Source organism: Mesoplodon bidens, assembly GCF_964165515.1.
Source record: "Mesoplodon bidens genome assembly, chromosome: 8".
Taxonomy (NCBI): Eukaryota; Metazoa; Chordata; class Mammalia; order Artiodactyla; family Ziphiidae; genus Mesoplodon; species Mesoplodon bidens.
Window position 1 is genome coordinate 46487654 of NC_138165.1, and position 23470 is coordinate 46511123.

Genomic DNA, 23470 nt, shown 5'->3' on the forward strand with positions numbered 1-23470 from the left:
TCCAGTTTTCTCTACTCTGAAAAGAAGAGGAGACCATCCTTAGATCCCTGAGTCATCATGGTCCTAGGGTTGATACTTACATGTATGCTTTTAACCATCTATCATTGTGTCTTTTCACTCCCCATACTGAACTTTCTGGTTTTTCACCTCATCTTCTTCTCATTTACAAACCTAGAAGTGTCCATGGGGGAATCTATACGGTTGGTTTTTTTTTTTGGCCAATGTCCTTAATACAATTTAATAGGTGAAACCTCTGCAAATTTTGTCATTTGCAACAACATGGATGGACTTGGAGGGCATTATGCTGAGTGAAATAAGTCAGAGAGAAAGACAAATACTCTGTGATATCACTTATATGTGAAATCTAAAAAATAAAGCAAACTAGTAAATATAACTTAAGAAACAGACCCACAGATATAGAGGACGAACTAATGGTTACCAGTGGGGAGAGGGAAGTGGTGAGGGGCAATACAAGGGTAGGGGATTAAGAGGTACAACCTATATGTATAAAATGAATAAGCTACAAGGATGCACTGCACAGCACAGGGAATATAGCCAATATTTTATAGTAACTATAAATGGAGTATAATCTTTAAAAATTGTGATTTACTATATTGTACACCTGAAACATATGATACTGTAGATCAACTATACCTCAATAAAAATTTTAAAAATAGGTGAAACCTCCTGATCACTTGAAGCACAGGAAATGAAGATGAAAAAAGAAGGACTTTTTATAGGGAAGAGAGAACAAACGTGTGGCCATTTTTAGTCCTCTCTGAGACTTTCAGGTGGGTGGGTAGGGGGTGGATGTGGAGACAAGGTGGAGAGGGAGTGAAGGGATGTACCTGCATTTTTCAGCTAAGCAAATTTCTATTTTCTGGGTCCAGCCTAGGGTGCTTTGATTTCAGAGAAAGGGAAGCTACAGATAAAGGAATTAAAGGGCAGGATCAGAATCCCTCCTACCCCCTCTTCTCACCGACAGGGGCAATGGCTGACCTTGTGTGTTTAGGTCCCTAGTGCAGTAGGACTGAGTTTCCAATGGCTTTGGTCACTCAGTTATGAGCATCTTCCACTTTTCTTTCTTCTCCCCTCCCACCTCCCCTTCCCTCTCCTCAAAACCTTTCTCTCTCCTCCTGAGTCACTGGAACTCACCGGTTTCAGAAGCCACTCTTGCTGTGACCCAGGCAAGCCAGTTCCGGCATCGGAAGTAACCCAGCTTAGCTATTGTTCCATGGCCTATATACCTGATACAAAACACTTTCTAAGAAAATACAGCCACTTAACCCTTCCCCACCCTTCTGTGTTGGGCAGGAAATGTTTTTGCTTTCATAAATGTTCATGAGGCTTCCGTAGATCAGCCCCTATGAAAACGTTTTTTCAAGAAATTCTGATAAAAATCGATATGCACAGAAATTCAGTTTCCCACCTCCCCCTTCACTTGTACAGTCCCATCTTTCAGCAAAGCGCCATTGGGGTCTTCAAGTCGTCGCAGAGCCTTGGTCTGGAAATCGATCCCGCATGGTCACCCTAGAGGGCGCATTGTCTACGTGTTCTGCGAGGAGCCAGACGGCGCTCGCTCCCAGGCTCCATAAAAGGGGAGGAGGCGGATCAGTTTCCTTCTCTCATTGAGAAAGAGGATTGGAAGGCCGGGCGTATAAAGCCGCGCAGAGAGCGTGAAACAAAGCAGTCGGATCGGAATTGGACTTGGGAAGCGCCGTGCGGAGTCAGGCATAAAACTTGTCGGAGGAGAGGAATGAGCCTGCTCCTCTAGCTCTCCTCGTCTGCGCGGCGCTTCAGGGGTTCCCACCAGCCTTGCGATTTATTTTTATATATCTGCTTTTTATAGAAAGAGAAATATATATATTTTTTCCTCTTGAGTGAAAATTTCTGTTTCGAGAGAAAATAAGGCAAGATCAATGAAGGAGAGAAGAGCCAGCCAGAAATTATCCAGTAAATCTATCATGGATCCTAATCAGAACGTGAAATGCAAGATAGTAGTGGTGGGAGACAGTCAGTGTGGGAAAACCGCGCTGCTGCACGTCTTCGCCAAAGACTGCTTCCCCGAGGTGAGTGTGGCCCGCCGTGGCTGCGAGGAGGGGGGCGGCCCGGGGGATCCCCGCGTCGAGGTGGGTGTCCCCTGACTTTCCCCCCTTCACCCGTTTTTCTTTTTTTCGGCCGTCTTTCTCACCATTTACTACTTTCCTTTTGCCCGGAAAGGGAAAGTGGGCTGGAAGCGTTGAGGGGTTGGGATGCGCCTGCACGCTCTGCTGCTAGCTTCTGAAACTTGTTCGGTCCTGTGTGCAGAATCTGGGGTTGGGAGATTTGGATCCTCGGGTCTTGGAGGATCCGGGTGGGGCGAGAGGGAAGTTAGGGGTTTCGGAAAGGGTCCGCGTGTTCAGTGTGAGATCCGGTGGGTGCGGGTTTTGGGGTTTCGTTTTTCAGTTGGAGAGTGGGGAGGCGATTATCAGAGGGTGTTCTGCGGGTGTCGTGCATTTTAAGATAACCTCTTTGCCCTCTTTTTTTCCCCTGTCCATCTTGTCCAGAATTACGTCCCTACGGTGTTTGAGAATTACACGGCCAGTTTTGAAATCGACACACAAAGAATAGAGTTGAGCCTGTGGGACACTTCGGGTAAGAGAGTCATCGGACCGCGTGGCGCTCGGGCGGGTTTCCAGCCTCTCAGGGGTGCGCGGCGGGTAGCGGGACTCCGCGCCTGGCACGCTCTCAGCACGGGCCAGCGCTCGCTCTGCGCCGCTCCTTTAACTTTGCTTCTTACGAGGGATTCCCTGCTGGGTGAAAATTGTGTCCCTTCTGAGTGGGGGTGGGGGAACGACATTGGGTCGGGGGAAAGCTGTGGGAAGAGAAGGGCGCTCTTTGCCCGAGGGGTGACCCAGTGGTAGAAAATGCTTGTAGCCGGGTGGCCGCGGAGCTGTGCCCGAGTCGTCTCGGGGCGGCCGGGAAGGCCAAATGTTGGGGGCATGCGTGTGCCGCCTTGGAATCAACTGGCTCTCGGATGCGAGCGCGCCCCTCCAGGATCTAGCGTGCTGCTTGGTGTGTAGGCGGGGAGCGCGGAGAGGGTGGTGGGAGGTGGGAGAAAATCCCCAAAGCAACGCAGTTACAGGCGGATTCCGCACTTGGGGAGAGAGTAAAGTGAGCGCAAGCAGCCGCGGCGCTCGTGACGCCTACTGCCTGGAATGCGCTGGCGGCGCGGGCAGCACCCGGCGGGCGGTCGCCGGGCCTCCTCTCCGAGCTGCCGGCCGGCCGCCCGCGCCGCTTCGGTGCCGACCGGCAGATCCGAGCCTCCCCCACCCCCGTGATCCCTTGGTGTCCCCCGGCCCACGCCATTCCCTCCTGACCCATTGCATCACCCTCCTCCAGTCTACAAGGCGGGCCGTCCTATTCGCCTTTGACCTTCCCGTCCAGTTGAATTATTGGTATGGTGAATTATTTTCAAGGGTCTGGGGTTCAAGGCCGGGTTATCGCCTTCCCACGGGCCCACCCACCAACGTGGCGCGCGATGGAAGGGAGGGCCAGTTACAGCACGGAGGGGAAGGCTTCCCCGCGCGGCCGTTAGGGGTTCGGGCTGGGCCAGGCGCGGTGGGGGCGGGAGCATCCCCGGGAACCTCCGGCTGGAAGCCAGGCACCCGCCGCCCCAGCCTGCGGTGCCTGGCGGCGGAGGGCCATTCCCAGGAAGGGCGTAGCCTCTGGAGGAGGAGGACGAGCCAGTGGGAAGGCCGGGTGAAGGCCCCTGAGCTTAGGTCTGGGAGTTTAGCAGGGAGCTGGGCTGCCGCGGGTGAACCGAGCCAAATCCCGGGTGAAACTAGGGAGGAGAAGCACGCGAGTGCCAGCACGCAGGCTTTGCTGTTGAGCGGGGAGGCCCGCGAGGTGAACCTGCGCTCAGTTGGGAGTGGCCTCGTGGAGGTGCTTCTGGGCTTTGCGAGCTTCCCACAGCCCCCGACTTTAACCTCTGGAGCCCCCGAGGGACGCAGGGGATTAGAGAGCACAAGGAAGAGACCTTGACTGACAGGGTCGCCGGAGGCAGTGCCGGCACAAAGGCAAGTGAGAAGTCTCGCTCGAGCGCCTCTCACGGTTGGTGCCAGATGCTCCGAGGGCTGCCGTAAGATATGCAGATTTTGTTTCTCCCTGGAGAGTCAGGCTCTTCCTGGAGCCTCGCCAAGGGTAGCAGAACCGGGACCTCACCGTGTTTTGTACTGAGGATTGCACACTCGAAACTATAGGGAAGGTGGTGATAGACGGAATTCTAGTATTTTCTTATTTCAGTAGTTTCCATCATCAGATTTGTACACAGCCTAGTACTTAAATGGGCTCAAATTCCCAGACATATCATGGTATTTGTTACGCCTAGTGGGCAGGACAGCTGGTTTGGTACCAATAATTAACACCGATTCTCAGCCCCCTCCCCCAGCCTGTTTGGACCTAATGCGTGATAAGAATTATTTAGGTATGGGGTCTGTGAGTCTGATCCAGTCGTTGATACAAAGCTATGTTTAGATTTAGCTACTGGTTACCACAGACTTCTGTATGCAGATTCTCTACCTCCCTGAGTCTCATTTCATCATCTAAAAAAAAAAGGACACAGAACCACATAATGTGCAGGGTCTCTCCCAGCTGTATACTTCTTGGCTTTAGATCACCAGACAGGCAAAGTCTTTTTGTTTCCAGGGTTGTTGGTTGGCTTCAGCTCTTGGCCCCAGTGGATCTACCATCCCATCCTGCAGTTTTCACGACCTACAAAGCAAGCCAGGCTCTGAACAGAGCCACTGCTTTCTGGTGGATTTACGAAGGAGACACATTTGGGCAGGGGGGGGGCATGGGTGGGCTTATAGGAATATTGGGTTGTGCATCCCATCTCAAGCTTCAACAGTCACAGGACCACCAATGGTGATTTTAAATTAGGTGCCCAAAGAGCCAAATTGACTTTTTTTTTTTGAAAGAAGAGAAAAGGCACATGTTTAACAAAGCCTAGAAAACAAAATGTGGGCAGTTTATAGTTGGAGGCTCTGCTTCACGTGCAGATAAATACACTTCGTATAATTTCAAGTATTTAATCCAAACTACAGTTTGTGGTCTCTGCACACATAGCATCATGCCTTGCGCACAGTAGTCACCCAATAAAATCTGTTGAATGAACAAATGAATAATCATATGCATCGTTTCCAAGGAGATGAGATTCCCTGACATTTATTACCACTGAATTACCTGTGCACAAAGAATGGCAGCTTTATAAATATTGCCTTTCATCAAATTAAAGATAATCACCTGAAATGAAGTCTGTAGTGAAATAATCACTTCTATTTTTGTTTAATGAAACAAAACCTATGCATATTTAACTCAAATATAAAGGTTTGAAAAGACTGTGATTAAGAAAATAACACACAGCAAAATTATCCAGTAATGAAATCTTAGTTCAAATTTAGATTGAGTTTTATACATAATGGAAAAAAGGCATAAAGGTATTATTTAGAATCCCATTATGTTGTTTGTGAGGTGAAATGTGAGTTAATTAAACACAGTCATGAAGCATTGCCTGGATTCTAGGAATAGACTGTTTCCACCAAAAATGAGTGAAATACATCTAGCAAGAACTGTTGCATCAGCAACTAATCATTTCAAGTATCTTTAACCATTTTTCATTTCATCTCAAGCTTTTCATGGCAAATTTCTGAACAGGATTATTTTTTGACAAACATTTGACATTTTCTTTGCCCACTAAGACATTTATTTAGTTTGGGTTGTGAAAATAATTGTGTATGCCTGATGCCTCTTGATACATTTATTTTTTCCAACTGCTATCACTTTAACTCTGGAGAAGAGATCCAAGCCAAGTGTCTAAAGTCCTAAATGTCAGATTGCTTTTTCCCCTTCTAGAACTATGTGAAAGTTAGAGGGAAAATGAGGCATGTAACTTCTCCTACATAGGGAGAGAGATGGCATAAACTTTGTCCTTTGAATGGCATTCACATCCTGCTTAGCCTCCTAGCAGACATTAGGAGATGGAAGCTGTTCTCATATCCGGTTTCTGTACTTGGACAGCTTCTCATAAGGGGGTCTCCTTTTCCCCCCAGCAGCATACGATTATGTACAGGCAGATCTCTGCTGGGTGTAGGAAAGAACATCAAGTGGAATTAGGATTTGTGGGGCCTCGTTGCACCAAGAGAAAAGATAATTCATTCCCTACTTTCTGAGGCACAGTAATGTATAGTCTCATTTTCTCTCTCTCTCTTTCCCTCTTCCTTTCTGCGTCTGCTATGTGCAGGGCTTCTCTCAGGCCTTAGAGATACAGAGTTCATTAAAATATGGTCCTGCCCCTAAGACACATACAGTCCAGGTAAGGCAGAGAGTGGGGGGAAGGAAGCTCTCCCCACTTAGTGTAGCTCACATGCAACCTATGATGAGCCAATTTTGTCAGATTCTTGAACCCAAGTGCCCTTTCCACCTGATTGCTGTGGATTTCCCTTGTTAGGCATCCCTAATGCTGATAGATCTTCTAGATCCTCAGGCAGGAAACTTTTCCCGCTGCCCCCAAGGCACACACCAATTAAAGAAGCAGCCACAAATGGCACTTTGCCAGTCGATTTCTTATGGCTGCTAAAAGTTATTCCAGCCCCCCGAAAAGGAAACACAGTTTGAAAAGATACATGCACCCCAATGTTCATTGCAGCACTGTTTACCATAGCCAGGACATGGAAACAACCTAAGAGTCCATCGACAGTGGAATGGCTAAAGAAGATGTACATGTATACAATGGAATATTACTCAGCCATAAAAAAGAACGAAATAATGCCATTTGCAGCAACATGGATGGACCTAGAGATTGTCATACTGAGTGAAGTCAGAGATAGACAAATATCATATGATATCATGTATGTGTGGAATCTAAAAAAATGGTACAAATGAACTTATTTACAAAGCAGAAATAGAGTCACAGATGTAGAAAACAAACTTATGGTTACGTGGGGGAAAGTGGGATGGGGAGGGATAAATTGGGAGATTGGGATTGACATATACACACTACTATATATAAAATAGATAATCAACAAGGACCTACTGTATAGCACAGGGAACTCTACTCAATACTCTGTAATGGCCTATGTGGGAAAAGGATCTAAAAGAGTGGGTATATGTATATATGCAACTGGTTCACTTTGCTGTACACCTGAAACTAACACAGCATTATAAATAACTACACTCCAATAAAAATTAAAAAAAAAAAAAAAAGGAAACAAAACCCTCTTATAAATAACGGCACTGTGACTCTTGTAAAAGGGAGGAGTTTTGACTACCTCTGAAAGGTAGTCTTTGGATGCAGGTCTATGATTTCTTGATTTTAATGAGAAATATTTCCTATTCCCTTTCATTGATAATAAGATGAGCATTTTGATTAAAAGTTGCAGAAATGCTCCTGTTGATTTTTCAAATTCACTCAGTGAGTTTCTGCAAAACAATGGGTAATGGTTTCAACATTTTGAAGTGATAAGTGAGACCAAAGTAGTCTTGTGCTTCAGAATCTGCCAGATTTGCCAAGCATGGAGGCAATTTGTAGCATGAAGCCAGTGTCTACTAATAATAGAAACTCTGTCATTTAAGGATCGCCATATCTTTTCCTAAGTGATTTGATTGCAGTTTAATTTCAGCACATGTGATTTAGGGAGTAATAATCATTCATTCAGCTTTTAACTAGGGCAAGTTAATGCACATTTTATTTAAGGCATATTGTTAGTTTCAAAATACTCAATTCAGCTGCTAATATTCGCCCACAATAACTACGCTGTTGCCTCATAAACATTCTTTTGAATCCTGTCCTGATACAAGGTTCTTTTAGGCCACGAGTGCTGAAGTTAGCACTTCCTGTACTAGTTTTTAGCAGTATTAACAGAGGATGTAGTATTCTTAGAGAAGAGAGGAAAATCTTAATTACTCATGGCCTGACTTTGAGGACAAACTCCTCTATAGCCGTAAGTCTACCTATCAATATATTGTTATATTTATAGATCATACATCAGGTTTGAAGAATAGTCTCAGTGACAAGCACTCTTGAAATATTTCTTAACAGGGATGGAAATGTTTCAGCAATGTGGAGGTTAGTAAATAATTAATCCAGAAAAGCAGCATCAGAAGGATCACTCGTCCCTTTTTTGTGATTTAAGATGTAAATTAACACATCAAGGCAAGACTTATAGAAATGATTGAAACCAGTAAACATTTTTTAGGGCATTCGGTGTGCATGAACTCTGCTAAAGGCTGTGGGTGAAGGGACAAGCCTGGCTAGGACAGTGCCTGCCCTCAAGGTACTCACTGTCTAGTACTTGTTTATAGGAGGCTGGGCCTGGAGGTTCTAAAGCTGGATTCACTTAGCAAGAAGATCCAAAAAAACTGTTGAAGGCTGCAGGGCCAGCCCAAGCCCCCTGACTTGTGACTCATCGAAGCCCACCACAATTTCTTCCTCATCTCTCAAAGTTGACTCAGTTCTTAAGAACTCTTTAACATCCCTCCCACTTGGAAACATGCTTACATTGAATGACTCTCAGGGAGAACAAGATTCTGAAAGTTGAAGAATTTTAACTTAACCTTGTTAGAGAAAGGGGGAGAGCAAGAATTTAAGAAGAAGCCAAAGAAGCATGGGTGCTTGTGTTATGAATATCAAGGGCAAAATTTCACAAAACCAGTTAGATCGTAAGGTAGTAATGAGCTCTAGGAGCTTAGAGTTCCAAAGCCAGGTTCAACTCTTGAGTTTTCTCCCTGAAACTCTGTAAGAGATGTGGGTTAAAGGCAAAACAGCCCTGAGTTTGGATAGTGATTTCTAGGAAGAAATACATAAAACTGCATTTGGAGAATTGTCCACTGTGCAATGATTTCCGTTGAAACTGTAGATCACAAAAAGGAGGAAGATATAAATTCCCTTTCTAAGTTTATATCTGTGTCTAGATCTCTGTCTCTCTTTAATTTAAACCCCATTTAGTGCCAGGTTTTTTCCAATCTGGTTTCTTGCTAAGTTGCACATTTTCAGTGAGGCATCCAGATTGATCATTCTGATGCCACCTGAAATAACCAGATGTTTTCTCATTAATCCAGTTCTTTTGCATGTAGATGTGACACCAAGGACCAATAGTTCCTCCAGCTAGCTCATGGTGTCTGGTGGTCCATGCCAAATGAATTACTTGTGTCTCAACCATTTTCTGATGCCCTTTAAATGTCTCCTCAGTTACTCTATATTGCCAGCTTTACTCAGAGACCCCCTTGACATAACAGAAATTTCACTGGCATGAACGTAAGCTGCCTCAGAAGTCCAACCAGGTGTTGTGCACATTAGCTTTGAAACATGAGCCTGATGACATAGTATGTGGCAGGGCAGATTCACTCATGGGTTATTACTGAATGATAATGTAATTTCTTTAGATGTATACATGTCTACTCTTATCCCTGAAATTCTGTGACTTACTATAGTTCCACTTTAAGTAAAATGTTTTGATTCTTATATTTTTAAAGTATCTCAGTAAGATTGGGAGTTTAACCCTAAACCTTTATTTAAAGCTCAAAAATAGTCTTATTTCTACCTCTTTGACTTTCTGTACAACTACGTATCTGCATTGTTCCCGGAAATTGAAAACATTGATTCTTTTCTTAGTAGCAACAGAGAAATGACCCCAAATTTTCATAAAATCTGTTTATAATTTCTGTTAAGCTGAACCTATAGAAGAAACAAATAAAATATCCTTCTTGGCAATACTTGTTGCATATTTGAGGGCCTGGTGCCTGTAGTGCAGACTGCTTGGAAAAAGAGTTCAACAGTCTTATACTGAGCCAGACCCGAAGTTCTGCCTGGACTTGATTCACATTCCTGAGATGATTGCTGATTTGGAGCTTTCACTCTGAGTGGAGATGGCATGACGAGATGGAATCTTGTAATAACTGGGCAGATCATCCACATGGTAACTGCTGTTGGGTACAGGTGTTCTCTTGGTGATCACTAAAAATACCAAAAGTTAATATATTTTCTCTCCCCAAAATATGCAGTATCCCTGATTTTATTGTTCTAGGTAAGAATTTCTTATGGGAGAAAGAGAAGTTGTTCAATTTAAGGTTCAAGTAAAAGAAGTTGTATTTATGAAATAGTCAACTAGAGTTTTCAGTTCTGAAGCTCCTATAAAGCCTCCCAGTGTTTGAACTCGTTTTGCAAAAGGTTCCCTAAAGCCTCCCTTTTGGGCATGAATCTTCTTACATTTAATTATGTACATATATGGTGTGTTCTCTGTCTTTGTGAAGAGATGACTTAAGCAGACAGGTATGTGTCTGCAGAAGTAGTTTCTGGGTGAGGCACTTTGTGACCATTCTTGGGCTGGAAAGACTGCTCTCACACAGAATTAATGATCTTGAAGACAAAGATGGGTAGACCTGAACAGTTTCAGAAGCCTTTTGGAACTTTGCTGATGTTTGCCAAACTCAAAGGACTCAAAGAACCTCACATGGCACTATTGCAGTCTCCACCCAAGCAAAGCTTGTTCTTTGTGGGGTTTGGGAGCACACATTTTGCATATGTGGTGTCATCGTTTCTTTACAGTGTGGAACTTCTTGAAATTTTCCTTTTGATGATCTGATGGTTAAATAGAAAGGACCTTGGAATAGTGCTGGGTGCTTAAAGTTACACAAAGTATAAGAGAAATGCTGCATCTGAGAACTACCATGTGCAAGAAAGCCTATTCCACATGGTGAGAAAGTTTTATTTGACAAGCAAAGCTCAGTATCTAGACTAACTGACTTTAGATCTAGTACTTTCTTGGGTACTAGAGTACATACTATATGTATGTCAGTACCTACTAGATACTGCAGTTAAAGTTCAGTTCTTTTCTACATAATACACAGTTATTCAGTGTTCTTTCTTGCCTTGTGTTTAGTTACCTTGGAAGCTTTTCACATGCATCTTTAAAAAAAATCTGTAGAAGTTAATATTTTACTGTTTGACTTAACAGAATGCTGTAAGGCTTTTCTGGAGGGATGGAGGAGTGAGGGGCAGGTATTGTTCCTGTCTCATCGACTTGCTTTCTGCTTCTTCCTTTGGTGTCACTTCTCCCTCCCTGTATTGCTTCTCACTTTATAGGGGCATTCCTGGAATTCCTCTTTATTTTTTCTTGGGTGACAAGTTAGCCCTGCATGCCTGTGATCACACCATGCACCCTCAAGCTTTGCTTTGCTTCCTTGCTTTGTGTGGTAGCTTGGGCTTTATAGGCAAGAAGTCCAAGCCCTTAAATGCAGAGTAAACACTTGCAAGTTACACTGGATTCACCCTCCCCCCCACCACCCCGGGTCCCACACCCTCCCACACCCCGCCCGAAGGTCATGCTTAGCCGATGGATTGTTAGATTCTTCCTGGGAGGACAGTTCTTTTATCATTCTCTATCAGTTTTCTTTTTTTACTCTGAAAAAATACAGACCATGGATTTTTCTATTCAAAGTTTTAACCATGCCCTATCAAAAAATATAATGGGGCGTCCCTGGTGGCACAGTGGTTGGGAGTCCACCTGCCGATTCAGGGGACACGGGTTCGTGCCCCGGTCCAGGAAGATCCCACATGCCGCGGAGCGGCTGGGCCCGTGAGCCATGGCCGCTGAGGCTGCGCGTCCGGAGCCTGTGCTCCACAACGGGAGAGGCCACAACAGTGAGAGGCCCACGTACCGCAAAAAAAAAAAAAAAATATATATATATATATATATATATATATATATATATATATAATGAATAAGTGGTCTTGTTCGTTTAATGACAAATTACTCTTGTGGTTAGTGGTTGGGCAAATTATGCTTATAACTAATAAATGTGGAGATCAGTTTTATTACTACCTTTGGACACTTGTGGATCTAAAAGCGCTGTTCATTAGCAAAAGTAATAGGACAGATCAAAGTGTCACTCCTAATTAGATCTTGTTAAAGCTCTTAAAAATTACTTATGTACCTCAACAAGCAAGGTGGCATATTTCTCATGAACCTTAATATATATATATTTAATATGTATTTTCATTCAAAACATTGAACCAAATAAAAACAAAAGCAGGATCAAACCTCCATAAGAATTTGGTTTCAGTTGCAAACTCCACTTCATTTTAAAAGTCAGGCCAGTACCTACATTTTGCAGATATTTGGGTACACCCACTAAGTACAGAAGGCAGTTCCCTTGATTCCAGGAAGCAGGAGTCTCCAGCAGTGACAGAGGGCTGAAGAAGACAAAGCCACATGCCCTTTGTGGCCATAAAATGGGAGGGGGAGAGAAGCCCAGTACACAAAGGGAGGGGTTTTCTCTGCAGCCACGTGGTGGCTTGGAAGTTAAAACCATTCCTCTGGATTTTCCCAGTAGTTCGAATTTTAATTACTCTATTTTAGCACCCTTGTAATTCTCCAACTGTCTTTCCTGAATTTTGTGTCTGGAAAAGATGGTTTTCACTGTTACATAGAGTAGTCTTAGATCAGAGATCAGCAGTGTGTACTTACTTTCATCTTAGTCAAAGATTATGTCCTGAAGGAATAAGGCACCTGGAGAAGCCTGTCCTCCAAATTTCAGGTCTGCTGGAGACTGGAAAATATCCACAGCGAGATAGTTTTCTTCCCAATGGGAGTGATTTCCAAGAAGGGAGATCTCTGAAGCCTAGTTAGGCTTCTGACATCCTGAATTGTTGGAACACTGTGACTTTCTAGATTTGGGGTCAGGTCATCTCCTGCTAACTTGGAAGAGCGGAGGAAATCCTCGTGTATCTGTCTGGTATTTGGATTTCCACTCTATGGTCTGGAATTTTCTGATTCCATGTTTGGAAAAGGAGATTCCCCAATTATTACAGCAGAAGCTGTGTCCAGGTTAGATTTTGGACACGGAAACAGAAGCTGCAATTCAGAAAGTCTGAACTTCACAGAACAAATATGGAAATGCCAGTGTATCCATGTATAGTGATAAGCCATCTCATTTCTGATCCTCTCAAAAATGTTGAAGTTAATGAACTATTTGTGAATTTTTCTTGTAACCTCAGGTTTTTTTTTTTTTTTTGAGTGGCTGAGAAGGCAGCAACCACAGTGTGTCATTTTCAGAAACAGCCTATTCTTATAGGCCTTACTATTTAAAATGGCTTTTTTTTTTTTTTTTTTTAACTTTAAACCCTTTAAGCTTTTGGAAAGTATCTTTTTGTTGTCGGTCTCTACCCCATCAGGGTCCTGATTCCAGATGTGGGCAGGGAGCTGCTGTAGCTCAGGACAGATTCTGGCTTAGTTGGTCTATATTTATTCACACTTTTCTTCCTGATTCCTAGAACATTTCCCTTCCTTCTTGCTTGGTAGACACACCTGGCTTGAAGTTGTCACTTTCCATCCCTAAAGCAGCTGGTGAAAAGGCCACAGCATTCCTGGAGTTGCTAAGTGAATGCTAGAAACCCACAATATCCTGTGAAAAGAGGATGATGAACCCTAACTACGGACAGTAATTTTGAGATCTCAAGAACAGCCTCCTGAAAAATTTTGTTTTGATAGAAATATAAAAGATTATTTGAAAAGCTTCTTTAGTTCTTTCTCTTTCCCTGACTTTGACTTTTGAGGTTTTGACTTATCAGGGGACAACATGTCATGTTTTTCTGCTAGAAATGGAAGGTGATGTCAAAATGAAATTGGTTTTCAAAAAGTCTGGTGGCTTAGATTTTTTTCCCTCTATTCTGGAGTCAAATTATATATATATATATATATATATATATATATATATATATACATATATATATATATATATACATTCCTAGTAAAATGATTTCATGTTGTGCTTGTGAAATGTCAGTATACTGAAAATGATTTTTCAAAAAATAAATAGCATAGCAGGCTGTTATTTAATTTTATAGGCACACCATTTTATAACTGGCCTCATGCAATTGCCCATCCTTTGGGATTTTTAAAAGAATGGAAGAAATTTCCTAAACGACCAGAGGGGGTTCTGTGGTTAAATTAATTGGCTGGTAACTTGAACCTTTAGGGAACTCTGGATTTAACTCAGGCTCAGATCCTTGGATCATGCCTTGATGTCACTCCCAGAGATGGGAAAGTGTAAAAAGGTGACAGGATCCAGTATGGCATTTATTACATTTTTTGGTTGTAACAGGAAGAGAGTCTATACAGAGTTTGGGGATAAGTTTAAGTAAGCAAGCTCAAAGGTCATGGCTTATACAAACTTGTAACTTGGAGATAGGGTGGTGCTGATGAGGTTCACGATGGTTCTCTTTGTGTGGCTGAACCCACCCTTTTCCTCCCTCCCCCATTCTCCATTGTACTAACAGAGTGATCTTGAATATCAGGCTCTTTCCCAAGAAGTAGCTCCGGTGACTGTGCTTGCTTTCGATAGCAATAGCACAGCCATAGCCATAGTTAAGACTTCTTGATCCGTTACTAAGTGACAGGCACTGCCCAGGTTTATTGAATCCCAGGTAGGTACTGTTATCATCTTCCTTTCATGAGTGAAGAATCGCAGGCACAGAGACCTGAAGCCACCTGCCCCCGTCTTGCAGTGGTGGAGGTGGATTTGCACTGCAGACCATCTGGTCCCAGATGCTTCTACCCTTCACCTAGGTGCCTTTGGGCTCTACTCTTTGAACTGTGCAGATTTCAACTTAAGATCCTGGCTCCTCCCCTCGAATTTAAGTCAGATACAAGTGAGGTTTCCTTGTCTTCTAGTAGAAATGAATATAGTACTACTCGGCTTCTGTTTGCTTTCTTTTCCAAGAATTAGAAGGGATGGGAGCCATGTGACCATCCAAGGATTCAACTCAAAAGGGCAGAGTTCATGCATGACAGGCAAAGGGGATATTCATCTGAAAACGTGTGTTTCTTTGTTTCTTCTCAGGTTCTCCGTACTATGACAACGTCCGGCCCCTCTCTTACCCAGATTCAGATGCCGTGCTGATTTGCTTTGACATCAGTAGACCAGAGACTCTGGACAGTGTCCTGAAAAAGGCAAGTGCTGGGGAGTGATGACGCAGATCAGTACTGGCCCAGATATCAAGTAGAAACATGTGGTTGGCTGGGAGCTCAAACACTGCAGTTAATTCCCTGCTGTATGTTTTGTAATTAAAACACTGAAAAGGACACTCTCACATTATAACAGGGTTTCCACTCCTATGTGTCCCAAGTTTTGATGATGAACCTGCTCAACATTTTATTTCATTTTAAGAAACGAAATACCCTTTGAAGAGCCTCTGCGTTCATCCTTTGGGTGGCATTGGGGCAGCTAAAAATCCTGATGCTCCGTTACTGCTAAGTGTGTCTTCCTCCTTTCCACCCTTCATTCACCCTGTAGCTTGTGCTTTACTTTACAGGTTTAGTTTTGACCTCAATTCAGGGATTGAAATGAATGCAGTAATAGCTGTTTTAGTAAAGAAGCTGTATTTCAGTAGTGATGTTATTTATTAGAAACAGAAATAGAATAAATAGGGGAGGAATAGGGGTGTGTTTACAGACATTAGACCAGGTGATGTCAGATACTAGTAAACACAGTCGTGTACACGTGTCACAGATGATATCACATAGCTAGTTTCTGGAGGCAAAGGTAGTGAGGTTCTGTAGGTGGGGAAGGAAACTGAGGAAGCTCTGGATGGAACCCAGGGGAGGTCAGGAGGAAGGCACCCTATGGCAGGTGGGTCACAGGTCCTGGGGAGGCTGGGCGGGGGGGGCGGTGCGGGGGGAGAATTCCTCGGGCTCCGCCAACCTAGGACTAAGCCTCCGCGTAGGTAGAGAAAGGCATATGCCCGTCCAAGGACCAGCGTGTATTAGCCTCTATGTGACTTCTCAGTCCTGGCCTGAGTGCTGTGGGGTTTTGGAATCAGACCTTCCCTAGAGCCCCCTTCTTCTCCATGCACTCAGGCTTAGTCAGAGGATGTGCTTAAGAGCAAGGCAGTGTCCTCGTATTTTGTGTGTTTTTACTGGTTTATTTTTCCCTATCATGTTTGACTGCTGGGCTTGTGTGTCATTATGAAATTAGGATTTGAAGGTTAAACATCCCCCTACCCCGTCTTTTTACTAAACATGACAAATATAGTTAGTTCAATGAAATATGAATTTCTTAAAAGATTAAAGGCTCTTTTTAGCTTTCAATTTTGAGTAATGTTTGTATCTAACACAAATAATGCGACTGTCAGATTCTGGCAGGAATACACCTTTCCTGCCTTCGGTGCTTGTGAATAATTGCTAGACATGGGGCAGGCCAGAGCCATCACACAGCTGAAGAACAACATAACAACTTGTCTCTTGCTTGTCTGTAGATAAAAGAGACTGCTTATTTACTGGAGTTCTTACTTGCTGTAGTATCGGGTTATGCATAATTTATGATGAGAAGCCTCGCTCCTGTTTTATTTTGCTTTTGTCTGCTAAGACCAAATGTGTAGTGACTTTGGCCTTAGAGATATTACTGAGTGTGTTTTACATTTGTGTGAAGTTTAAGGCTCATGATAATCCCTGCTATGGTTTGTCTTGATTAATTGAATCCTTTAAGTCCTTGAATATCAAAGAGGTTACGGTGACTTAGAGCTGGAGAGATCTTATTCTTTTTTTCAATTCACCTTCTAATTCTTACTCCAATGTCATCTAGCACATGATAGACGCCTCTAAATAGTGCTGGAAGGAAGGGAGGGAGGGCGGGAGAGGGAGGGGGAGGGCGGGAGGGAGGAGTTGGTGGATAGATTAGGCTCTTTTGGAAAGTATGCATTATTCCCTTCAACCCACGGGTGTACTTTGGACTAGAGTTCATTGCCCACAGTTCTAGATCTGGAGATGTCTCCTCTGGAGGTCTTTTAAATACCTCCTGCAGGATGTCACTTTTATCTAGTATTATAGACATGACTTCATCACCCCCACTCTCTCGTGAATTCCTTTCCAGAAGACTCAGCTACATCTCCGTCATCTCTGTAACCACCACAGTATTTAGTAGAGCACTGAGTACGTATCTGTGAATGTGGGCAGGGAGAGGCAGGTGCGGACTCCCGATCTCAGCCCCTGAGCCGAGCTCTCCTGTGAACACTCTGAACTCCTGACTCTCACCCTGATGGTCATCTCAAGCTTGAGGAAGTGAAACCACAAAAAGTCATCCATTTGCTCTTTAAGAGGACAATTGGAATTCCCTGCCGGGCATTTCTGGAGGTTCTAAGAGTTCTTGTTGAGTCATGAAACAACTAGCCAAAGTAGACTAAATTAATAACTTACGTAATTTAAGACTAACTCAAGGACATATGAGCCATGGGACCAGATGCCTCCCTGATAACCTGAGATGGGCCTTTGCAAATGTCATGGTGTTTGTTGATTCAGCCACACCAATGGAAGCTCCTTAAAGGCAGGACATTCTGTTGTAGTAACTCCATCTCCAGTCTCTGAAATCTCAGTAGAGATTTCAGCACATGGTGGCTGCTCAGTCTTTCTAGGTGGGGTTAGTGAATGTACATCTGTGCTTGTGCTGGCTCTGCCTTATTCCCAGTCTTCCATGCTGGGAAGTACCAGCTCAACATATCTGAGGATGTAGTCACTTGTTAGAATATATAATTATTCTTAAGGCACTTTTATCTTTCAGAGATACCACAATAATTAAGAAATTGCCTTATTTACTTTCTCACAACACCCAACAGGTCTCTTGCAGTAGGGACAGTTAATGAGTCACACAGAAGAAGAATATGGTTCCCTAATGGATCCACTTTAAAAAGCAGTAACATTTAATGTCTACGTAGAAGATAAATGCAAGTTTGCTTCTGCATTTGAAGTGACAATTTCTTTTAAATGTCCTTTTTGAGTCCCATTTCCAATGCCTGCCAGTGGAGAACTTGTTTTCCACTTTATGGATGCCAGCACTTTGTTAATTTTTCATCTTCTTTTTTTCCCCCCATAGTGGAAAGGTGAAATCCAGGAGTTTTGTCCCAACACCAAGATGCTCTTGGTCGGCTGCAAATCTGATCTTCGGACAGATGTCAGTACATTAGTAGAGCTCTCAAACCACAGGCAGACCCCAGTGTCCTATGACCAGGTACGTATGTAGTCAGTGGGCACACATAGATTTTAGAATGTCAGAAATGGAACATCATTCATAGTAAATAAAATAAAAAGTAGCTGCTTTTCTAAAGGCTCAACCCAGGGGTCAAGGCCAGGCGCTAGCCCCTTTTTTTCCTAAGATGCAGTTGAGCACCATGTGTCCAGGTCGTGACCATCTGTAAACACAGATGAGAAGGGCTGGTGTTTCTGTGCCTCTGCCTTCACAGCAACTATCCCAGCCCCTTCCTGGCAGCCCATTGCTCAGATTAATGTAAAAACTGCCAAGTGAGCACCAAAGTGATCTGGGAAAAGGTTTGGCTGAAATTGTGGTGATACTTTGATTCTGGACTCTCTCAAAAAGCTTTCCAGTATTTATTTAGCAGTTGACTGTGTAAGGATTCATTGTGTGTGTGTGTGTGTGTGTGTGTGTGTGTATACATAAGACGCGTTTGGGAAAAAAATCCTTTAAAATGTGAAATGCTCTGTCATTCGGTAGGGGACTCACATGATATTTGATCACTTGAGTGCAGAAACAATGGCTCATAGTCAACCCTCTGTATCTCTGCAACTCTCACTGGGTTTAAAGTGAAATAGATTTAAGAGAGAATGTGGTCAAAATCAGTAATACGCTTAAAGTATTACTCTTAAAGTTAATCTTATTTTACACTCAGCAACACAATACAATACTTTAAAAAGGCCATTGTCAGTAAAATACAGGACTCCAGAAAACTGTCTTTTAGAGTTTCATCATTTCTGCACGCATTTCCCTCAAAGCATTTAGAAAGGAGGAGAATTGGTTTCAGAAGTTCATTCTCTTAAAACTTACAACCAGATTCTAAAGAGAGTTCATGTTGAAACAGCTAGAATTTTATTTAGTATTCATCGCTTGACCATTCATACTGTGGTCTTCTTTGTCCTTCATTCCAATTAACAAAAATCTGGCTATGTAAATAAGTCATTTTGATGCACACATGCTTATTATTGTGTCCACTGGCTGTCTGGTCCACATTTAGAAATTACATATTTTGTGTCTCCTAAGTAAGTTGTAGATGCTAGAACAGTATTATTCCTTTCCTCAATTTATTTTGTCCCTAAGACATAATCATATATGTTTCAAAATTGATTCTAAATTCTCTTACCCCTGTTTTTTGTACAGCTTGTCTATTAGTCTTGGGTGCCATTTACACTCAAGAAAAGAGAAACTGAGTGCCCCATGAGGTGCTGGAACAGGCTCAAGGGACCAGATCACCCTGCCAGAGCATTTACATTCATGGTCTTCAGCTTTTTTACTCTCTTCCAATAGTAAGATTCTCTGGGTAATTCTTAGAATCACCCATACTAACTATTTGATGATCATGGCCCTTGCTTATTGATGACCCAATGACATTAGATCAGCCTTTAGCACCTCTGGGAAGTCAAGCAGTGTCTACTGAGTGATGATAATTGGACATCTTAGGATTGGGTCTTGGCTGCAAATATTTATGAAATAATAAATAAGGCAGTTCAAATGTAAAAAATTGTTTTTCGTGAATACTTAGAAAATTCAGTTAACATTAGAAACATTTTGCTCTGCATTATTTCATGGTGTTAGAAGACACACTTCCCCAAAGACTTATTGCTGATCACAGGCCCTTTTTTTGCTTCTCAGGGGGCAAATATGGCCAAACAGATCGGAGCAGCTACTTACATCGAATGCTCAGCTCTACAGTCAGAAAACAGTGTCAGAGACATTTTTCATGTGGCCACCTTGGCATGTGTAAACAAGACAAATAAAAACGTTAAGCGGAACAAATCGCAGAGGGCGACAAAGCGGATTTCACACATGCCCAGCAGACCAGAACTCTCCGCAGTGGCTACGGACTTACGAAAGGACAAAGCCAAGAGTTGCACTGTGATGTGAATCTCTGGTTATCTTTAATGAGGACAAGGAAACCTAGTGTGGAAAACACCACCAACAACAAAAAAAGGTGAAGTCTGAGCAAAGTGCACAGCCAAAGTCACGTATTCTGGAGGCTTAGGAGGCATTTGGAAGGATGCTCATCTTTTTGGAATCCTGTCCTTAGGTTCGGCATGTAGAACAAGCGGTGAGAAGTGAGTTCATTGAAGAGTTTTGAAGTGTGACTTGAAAAATATGCCAAAAAAGAGAGATTCAGATGGGCTAGAGGGTGAGGAGGAGGAATGCGAGTACCTCCAAGAAGAAAAACCACGCTCTGATTGGTGCTTGCGTTTTTGTTTTCTTTGTTACAATCTATTCATGGATCTCTACTTTGATTTAATTTTTAAGTGTTTTAATCTCCTTTACAAAAAGTATATATTAATACACCGTCCTCATTGGGGAACTGGCACTGTGACCTTAGCATTTAGTTTTCTAGAGGATGTGATCTAATTTCCTCCTAGCTCATCATTAAAATGGAAATTGTATCAGGACCCATGGGATATCCAGAGGAAAAGTTGGTGAGGCTTTGAAATCTTGCCATCCTGAAGATAGCTGAGCGAGATGGTTCTCAAGAAAGGCTTTTGCAGTCTTGCAAGATATGCAGACCAGCACTACCAAGATCGAATAGGTCAGCTAGAAAAAAAGTGTCAATTTTTATTCAGTCTGATGGTTCTGTTCATCCTTGTGATTGTCATTAAAAAGTGGTAAATTGCTCAATGTGATATTTTTGTGTGCTGTTTAGAAAAGAGGGTGTGTGATTTTTTTTTTTTTTTTTGCCATCGTTGATAAAAATGCAAAGTCAAATAAAAGGTGTCTTGGTTTGACGTCAAGGAATGGTCCAAGGGGGAAAAAATGTAGGTACTATTTTCACCTGAAGAGATAACGAATGAAGGATAGTAGCAGAAAGCACAGTTTGTGAGTTAAGCCGTCTGGAATTAAGATACCAAAAGTACAAAGCAAAAAACCTCTTTTGGGATGAAGCTCCGAAGTTGGCAATATCTGATGATCTGTTTGTTTATTTCACTTTCTTTCAATGAACATGATGCAGAAGGACCCTCTGATCCAAGCTTTCGAGAATCCTTAGAGGAAAATTATGTAATGTCAGTCCTGACACTATCCTAGGGTATTTCTAGAGAGTGATTGCTAAACCTCACTTAACCAGATTCCACCAAGGCCCGTGTTTGATACTTTATCACTATCGTTGCATAAAAGAGTCAGCATTTAAAATAGTTTACAGATATTTTTTGACCAGTTACTTTTAGAGCTTCTTTCAGAGAAGAAACCAGATCTGACCTTTTTATTGTTGGCGCTTGTTGAAACGAGCTTTCTTTCCAATGATAAAGCTTCATTTTTGAAGTGTTTGAAGCTGTGCTCCCATTCAATTGTGGCAGGAAGGAGATTAAGGTAATTACAACATTCAGTCTGTGTCTTACGAGCACTTTGTTTTGTCTCTGCAAGAAAATACCATTCCAGTCATTTCCCACGAAATACAGATATTTTACCAACATGCTATGCTTTGATTGATGCAGCATTATGCTTTGGGCAGTATTACGAAATAGCTGGCAAGTGCTTTCTGTATTTAAATATTGTAAAAAGAAAATAAGTTATAACTGTTATAAAGCAGAACTTTCGTTGCAGTTTTTTAAATGTTGAAGTCACTTTGTATGTTTGTTTGGTCAATGTTTCTGCAGTATTTATTAAAACATACTTTTTTTTTCTTCAAATAAAAAAGTAACCATGTCTTTGTCTAAATGTGATCTGCCTTTTATTACCTACTTCCTGATGTAGCTGTTTAGTTTTCTTTAATAGAGATGATTGCAAGATCTGACCTAACATTTCCTGGGTGAGTAGGCCTTAGAATTTTTTTTTTTTTTTTTTTGCGGTACATGGGCCTCTCACTGTTGTGGTCTCTCCCGCTGCGGAGCACAGGCTCCCAGACCTGCAGGCTCAGTGGCCATGGCTCACTGGCCCAGCTGCTCCACGGCATGTGGGATCCTCCTGGACCAGGGCACGAACCCGTGTCCCCTGCATTGGCAGGCGGACTCCCAACCACTGCGCCACCAAGGAAGCCCAAGGCCTTGGAATTTTTTGATTTCTGGCAGAAGTCAGAGTTTCTTAGGGGAAGATAAATCTGTGTATATAAAAGGTTTTCATGATGATTTCAGGTCCCAAGAAGGAAATGGAGTGTAATTAGACTAAGGGATTTGACCGTAAACAGAAAAGAGCCACGACATTGCCTAGGATTAATTTGTAGAAAATGTGGAACTTTCCTTCAACACTTAAGTAATAAAACAGTATGGTGCAGTCTCAGGTCACAGGTTTAATTCTGATGATGAGCCTGCCTGCCGGAGCCTCAAGCCACACTTCCTAAACCAGCATCCACCTTGCAACGCATGCTGTTGTTCGCAGAAGCCTATTGTATAGGTGACCCAGGACCCAGCTATTGCCACAATTAAGGGAAAGCAGCACAAGAAAAAGGAAAGCAAAAATGACCTTGTTTATTGTAGCAGCATCTCTAAATAACACAGGACAATACAATACAGGCTTCCCCAGTGGCCTGAAAGCTATAAAGTCAGCATGGAATAGCTTAGGATCAAGAGAGGCCTGGGTGCCCATAAACCCAGTCTTTAGCTAAGACACTTACACACAAGTTTTACAGAAATGTCCAAAGGTACTCCACGTGGAGTATCTCGCAGCTATTCAGAAAAACTCAGCTACTTCTACACAGCTAAGTCCCTTCATATAAAAACTGCATCCTTGCTTTTTTTTAAATGGCTTTCAAAGTCTGAGGTACAGTGACTTGCTTGGGAATAATTCTCAGAAACACAAAGCAGAGGGAAAACCGAGGATCTAGCACAAGTGAATGAGTTAAAGAACATTGACATTATGGATAGTCTTATAAAAAATTTTAAAAAGCACAGAATTACTGAAAATATTTGTAACTCATTCTTGCCGGCATGTAGTAAAGGAAATAAAAGTACCTTCTTAATCTTTGATGTTGAGTAACTTCTTAGGCATAATATCTAAATCAGACTTGCAAGAAACTCGTCTCTCAACAATGACCGACACAGGAGAAAAAAACCAACAGCTGAGTTTCTGCTGACCTTGGCGGTATTTTATAGGTTGTACAGTAATGTTTCCCTCTGGTGAATTGTTCTTTTCCAGCAGCTTTAATTTGTTAAACCAAAAAGAAAAAAGTTGGTCTTCAGCCCTAGGCATGTATGCCTTCCTTTTCTCCTCTGACTTTTTGCTTCAGCAAACATTTCTTCTAGGCATTCTGTGAACATTCTTTTCTATTGATTAATGATCATGATTAATGCCTCTTTAAATACCAAAAAGTGATTTTCAAATTCTGAGTAAGAGTTTAATTGTGCCTCTCTTCTATTAATCTTTTTCAGGAACAGGAATAGCTGCTTAGAAGATTCTGGTTATTTCTAAATGTGCCTTAACTGCAAATTTAGAAATAACCCAGGGAGTTATTTTGTATTAGAAG

At 42.5% G+C, this 23470-nt stretch overlaps 1 protein-coding gene across 1 annotated transcript; it reads left to right on the plus strand.

The window, feature by feature from the left end:
• Positions 1–1671: 1671 nt before the first annotated feature.
• Positions 1672–21729, plus strand: RND3 (Rho family GTPase 3). Its single transcript, XM_081242095.1, has 5 exons — positions 1672–2069; positions 2547–2634; positions 14878–14987; positions 17902–18036; positions 19690–21729. Exons 1-5 carry the CDS (start codon positions 1920–1922, stop codon positions 19939–19941), a joined length of 735 nt encoding a protein of 244 aa, XP_081098221.1. The 5' UTR covers positions 1672–1919; the 3' UTR covers positions 19942–21729.
• The last annotated feature ends 1741 nt before the right edge of the window (positions 21730–23470 follow it).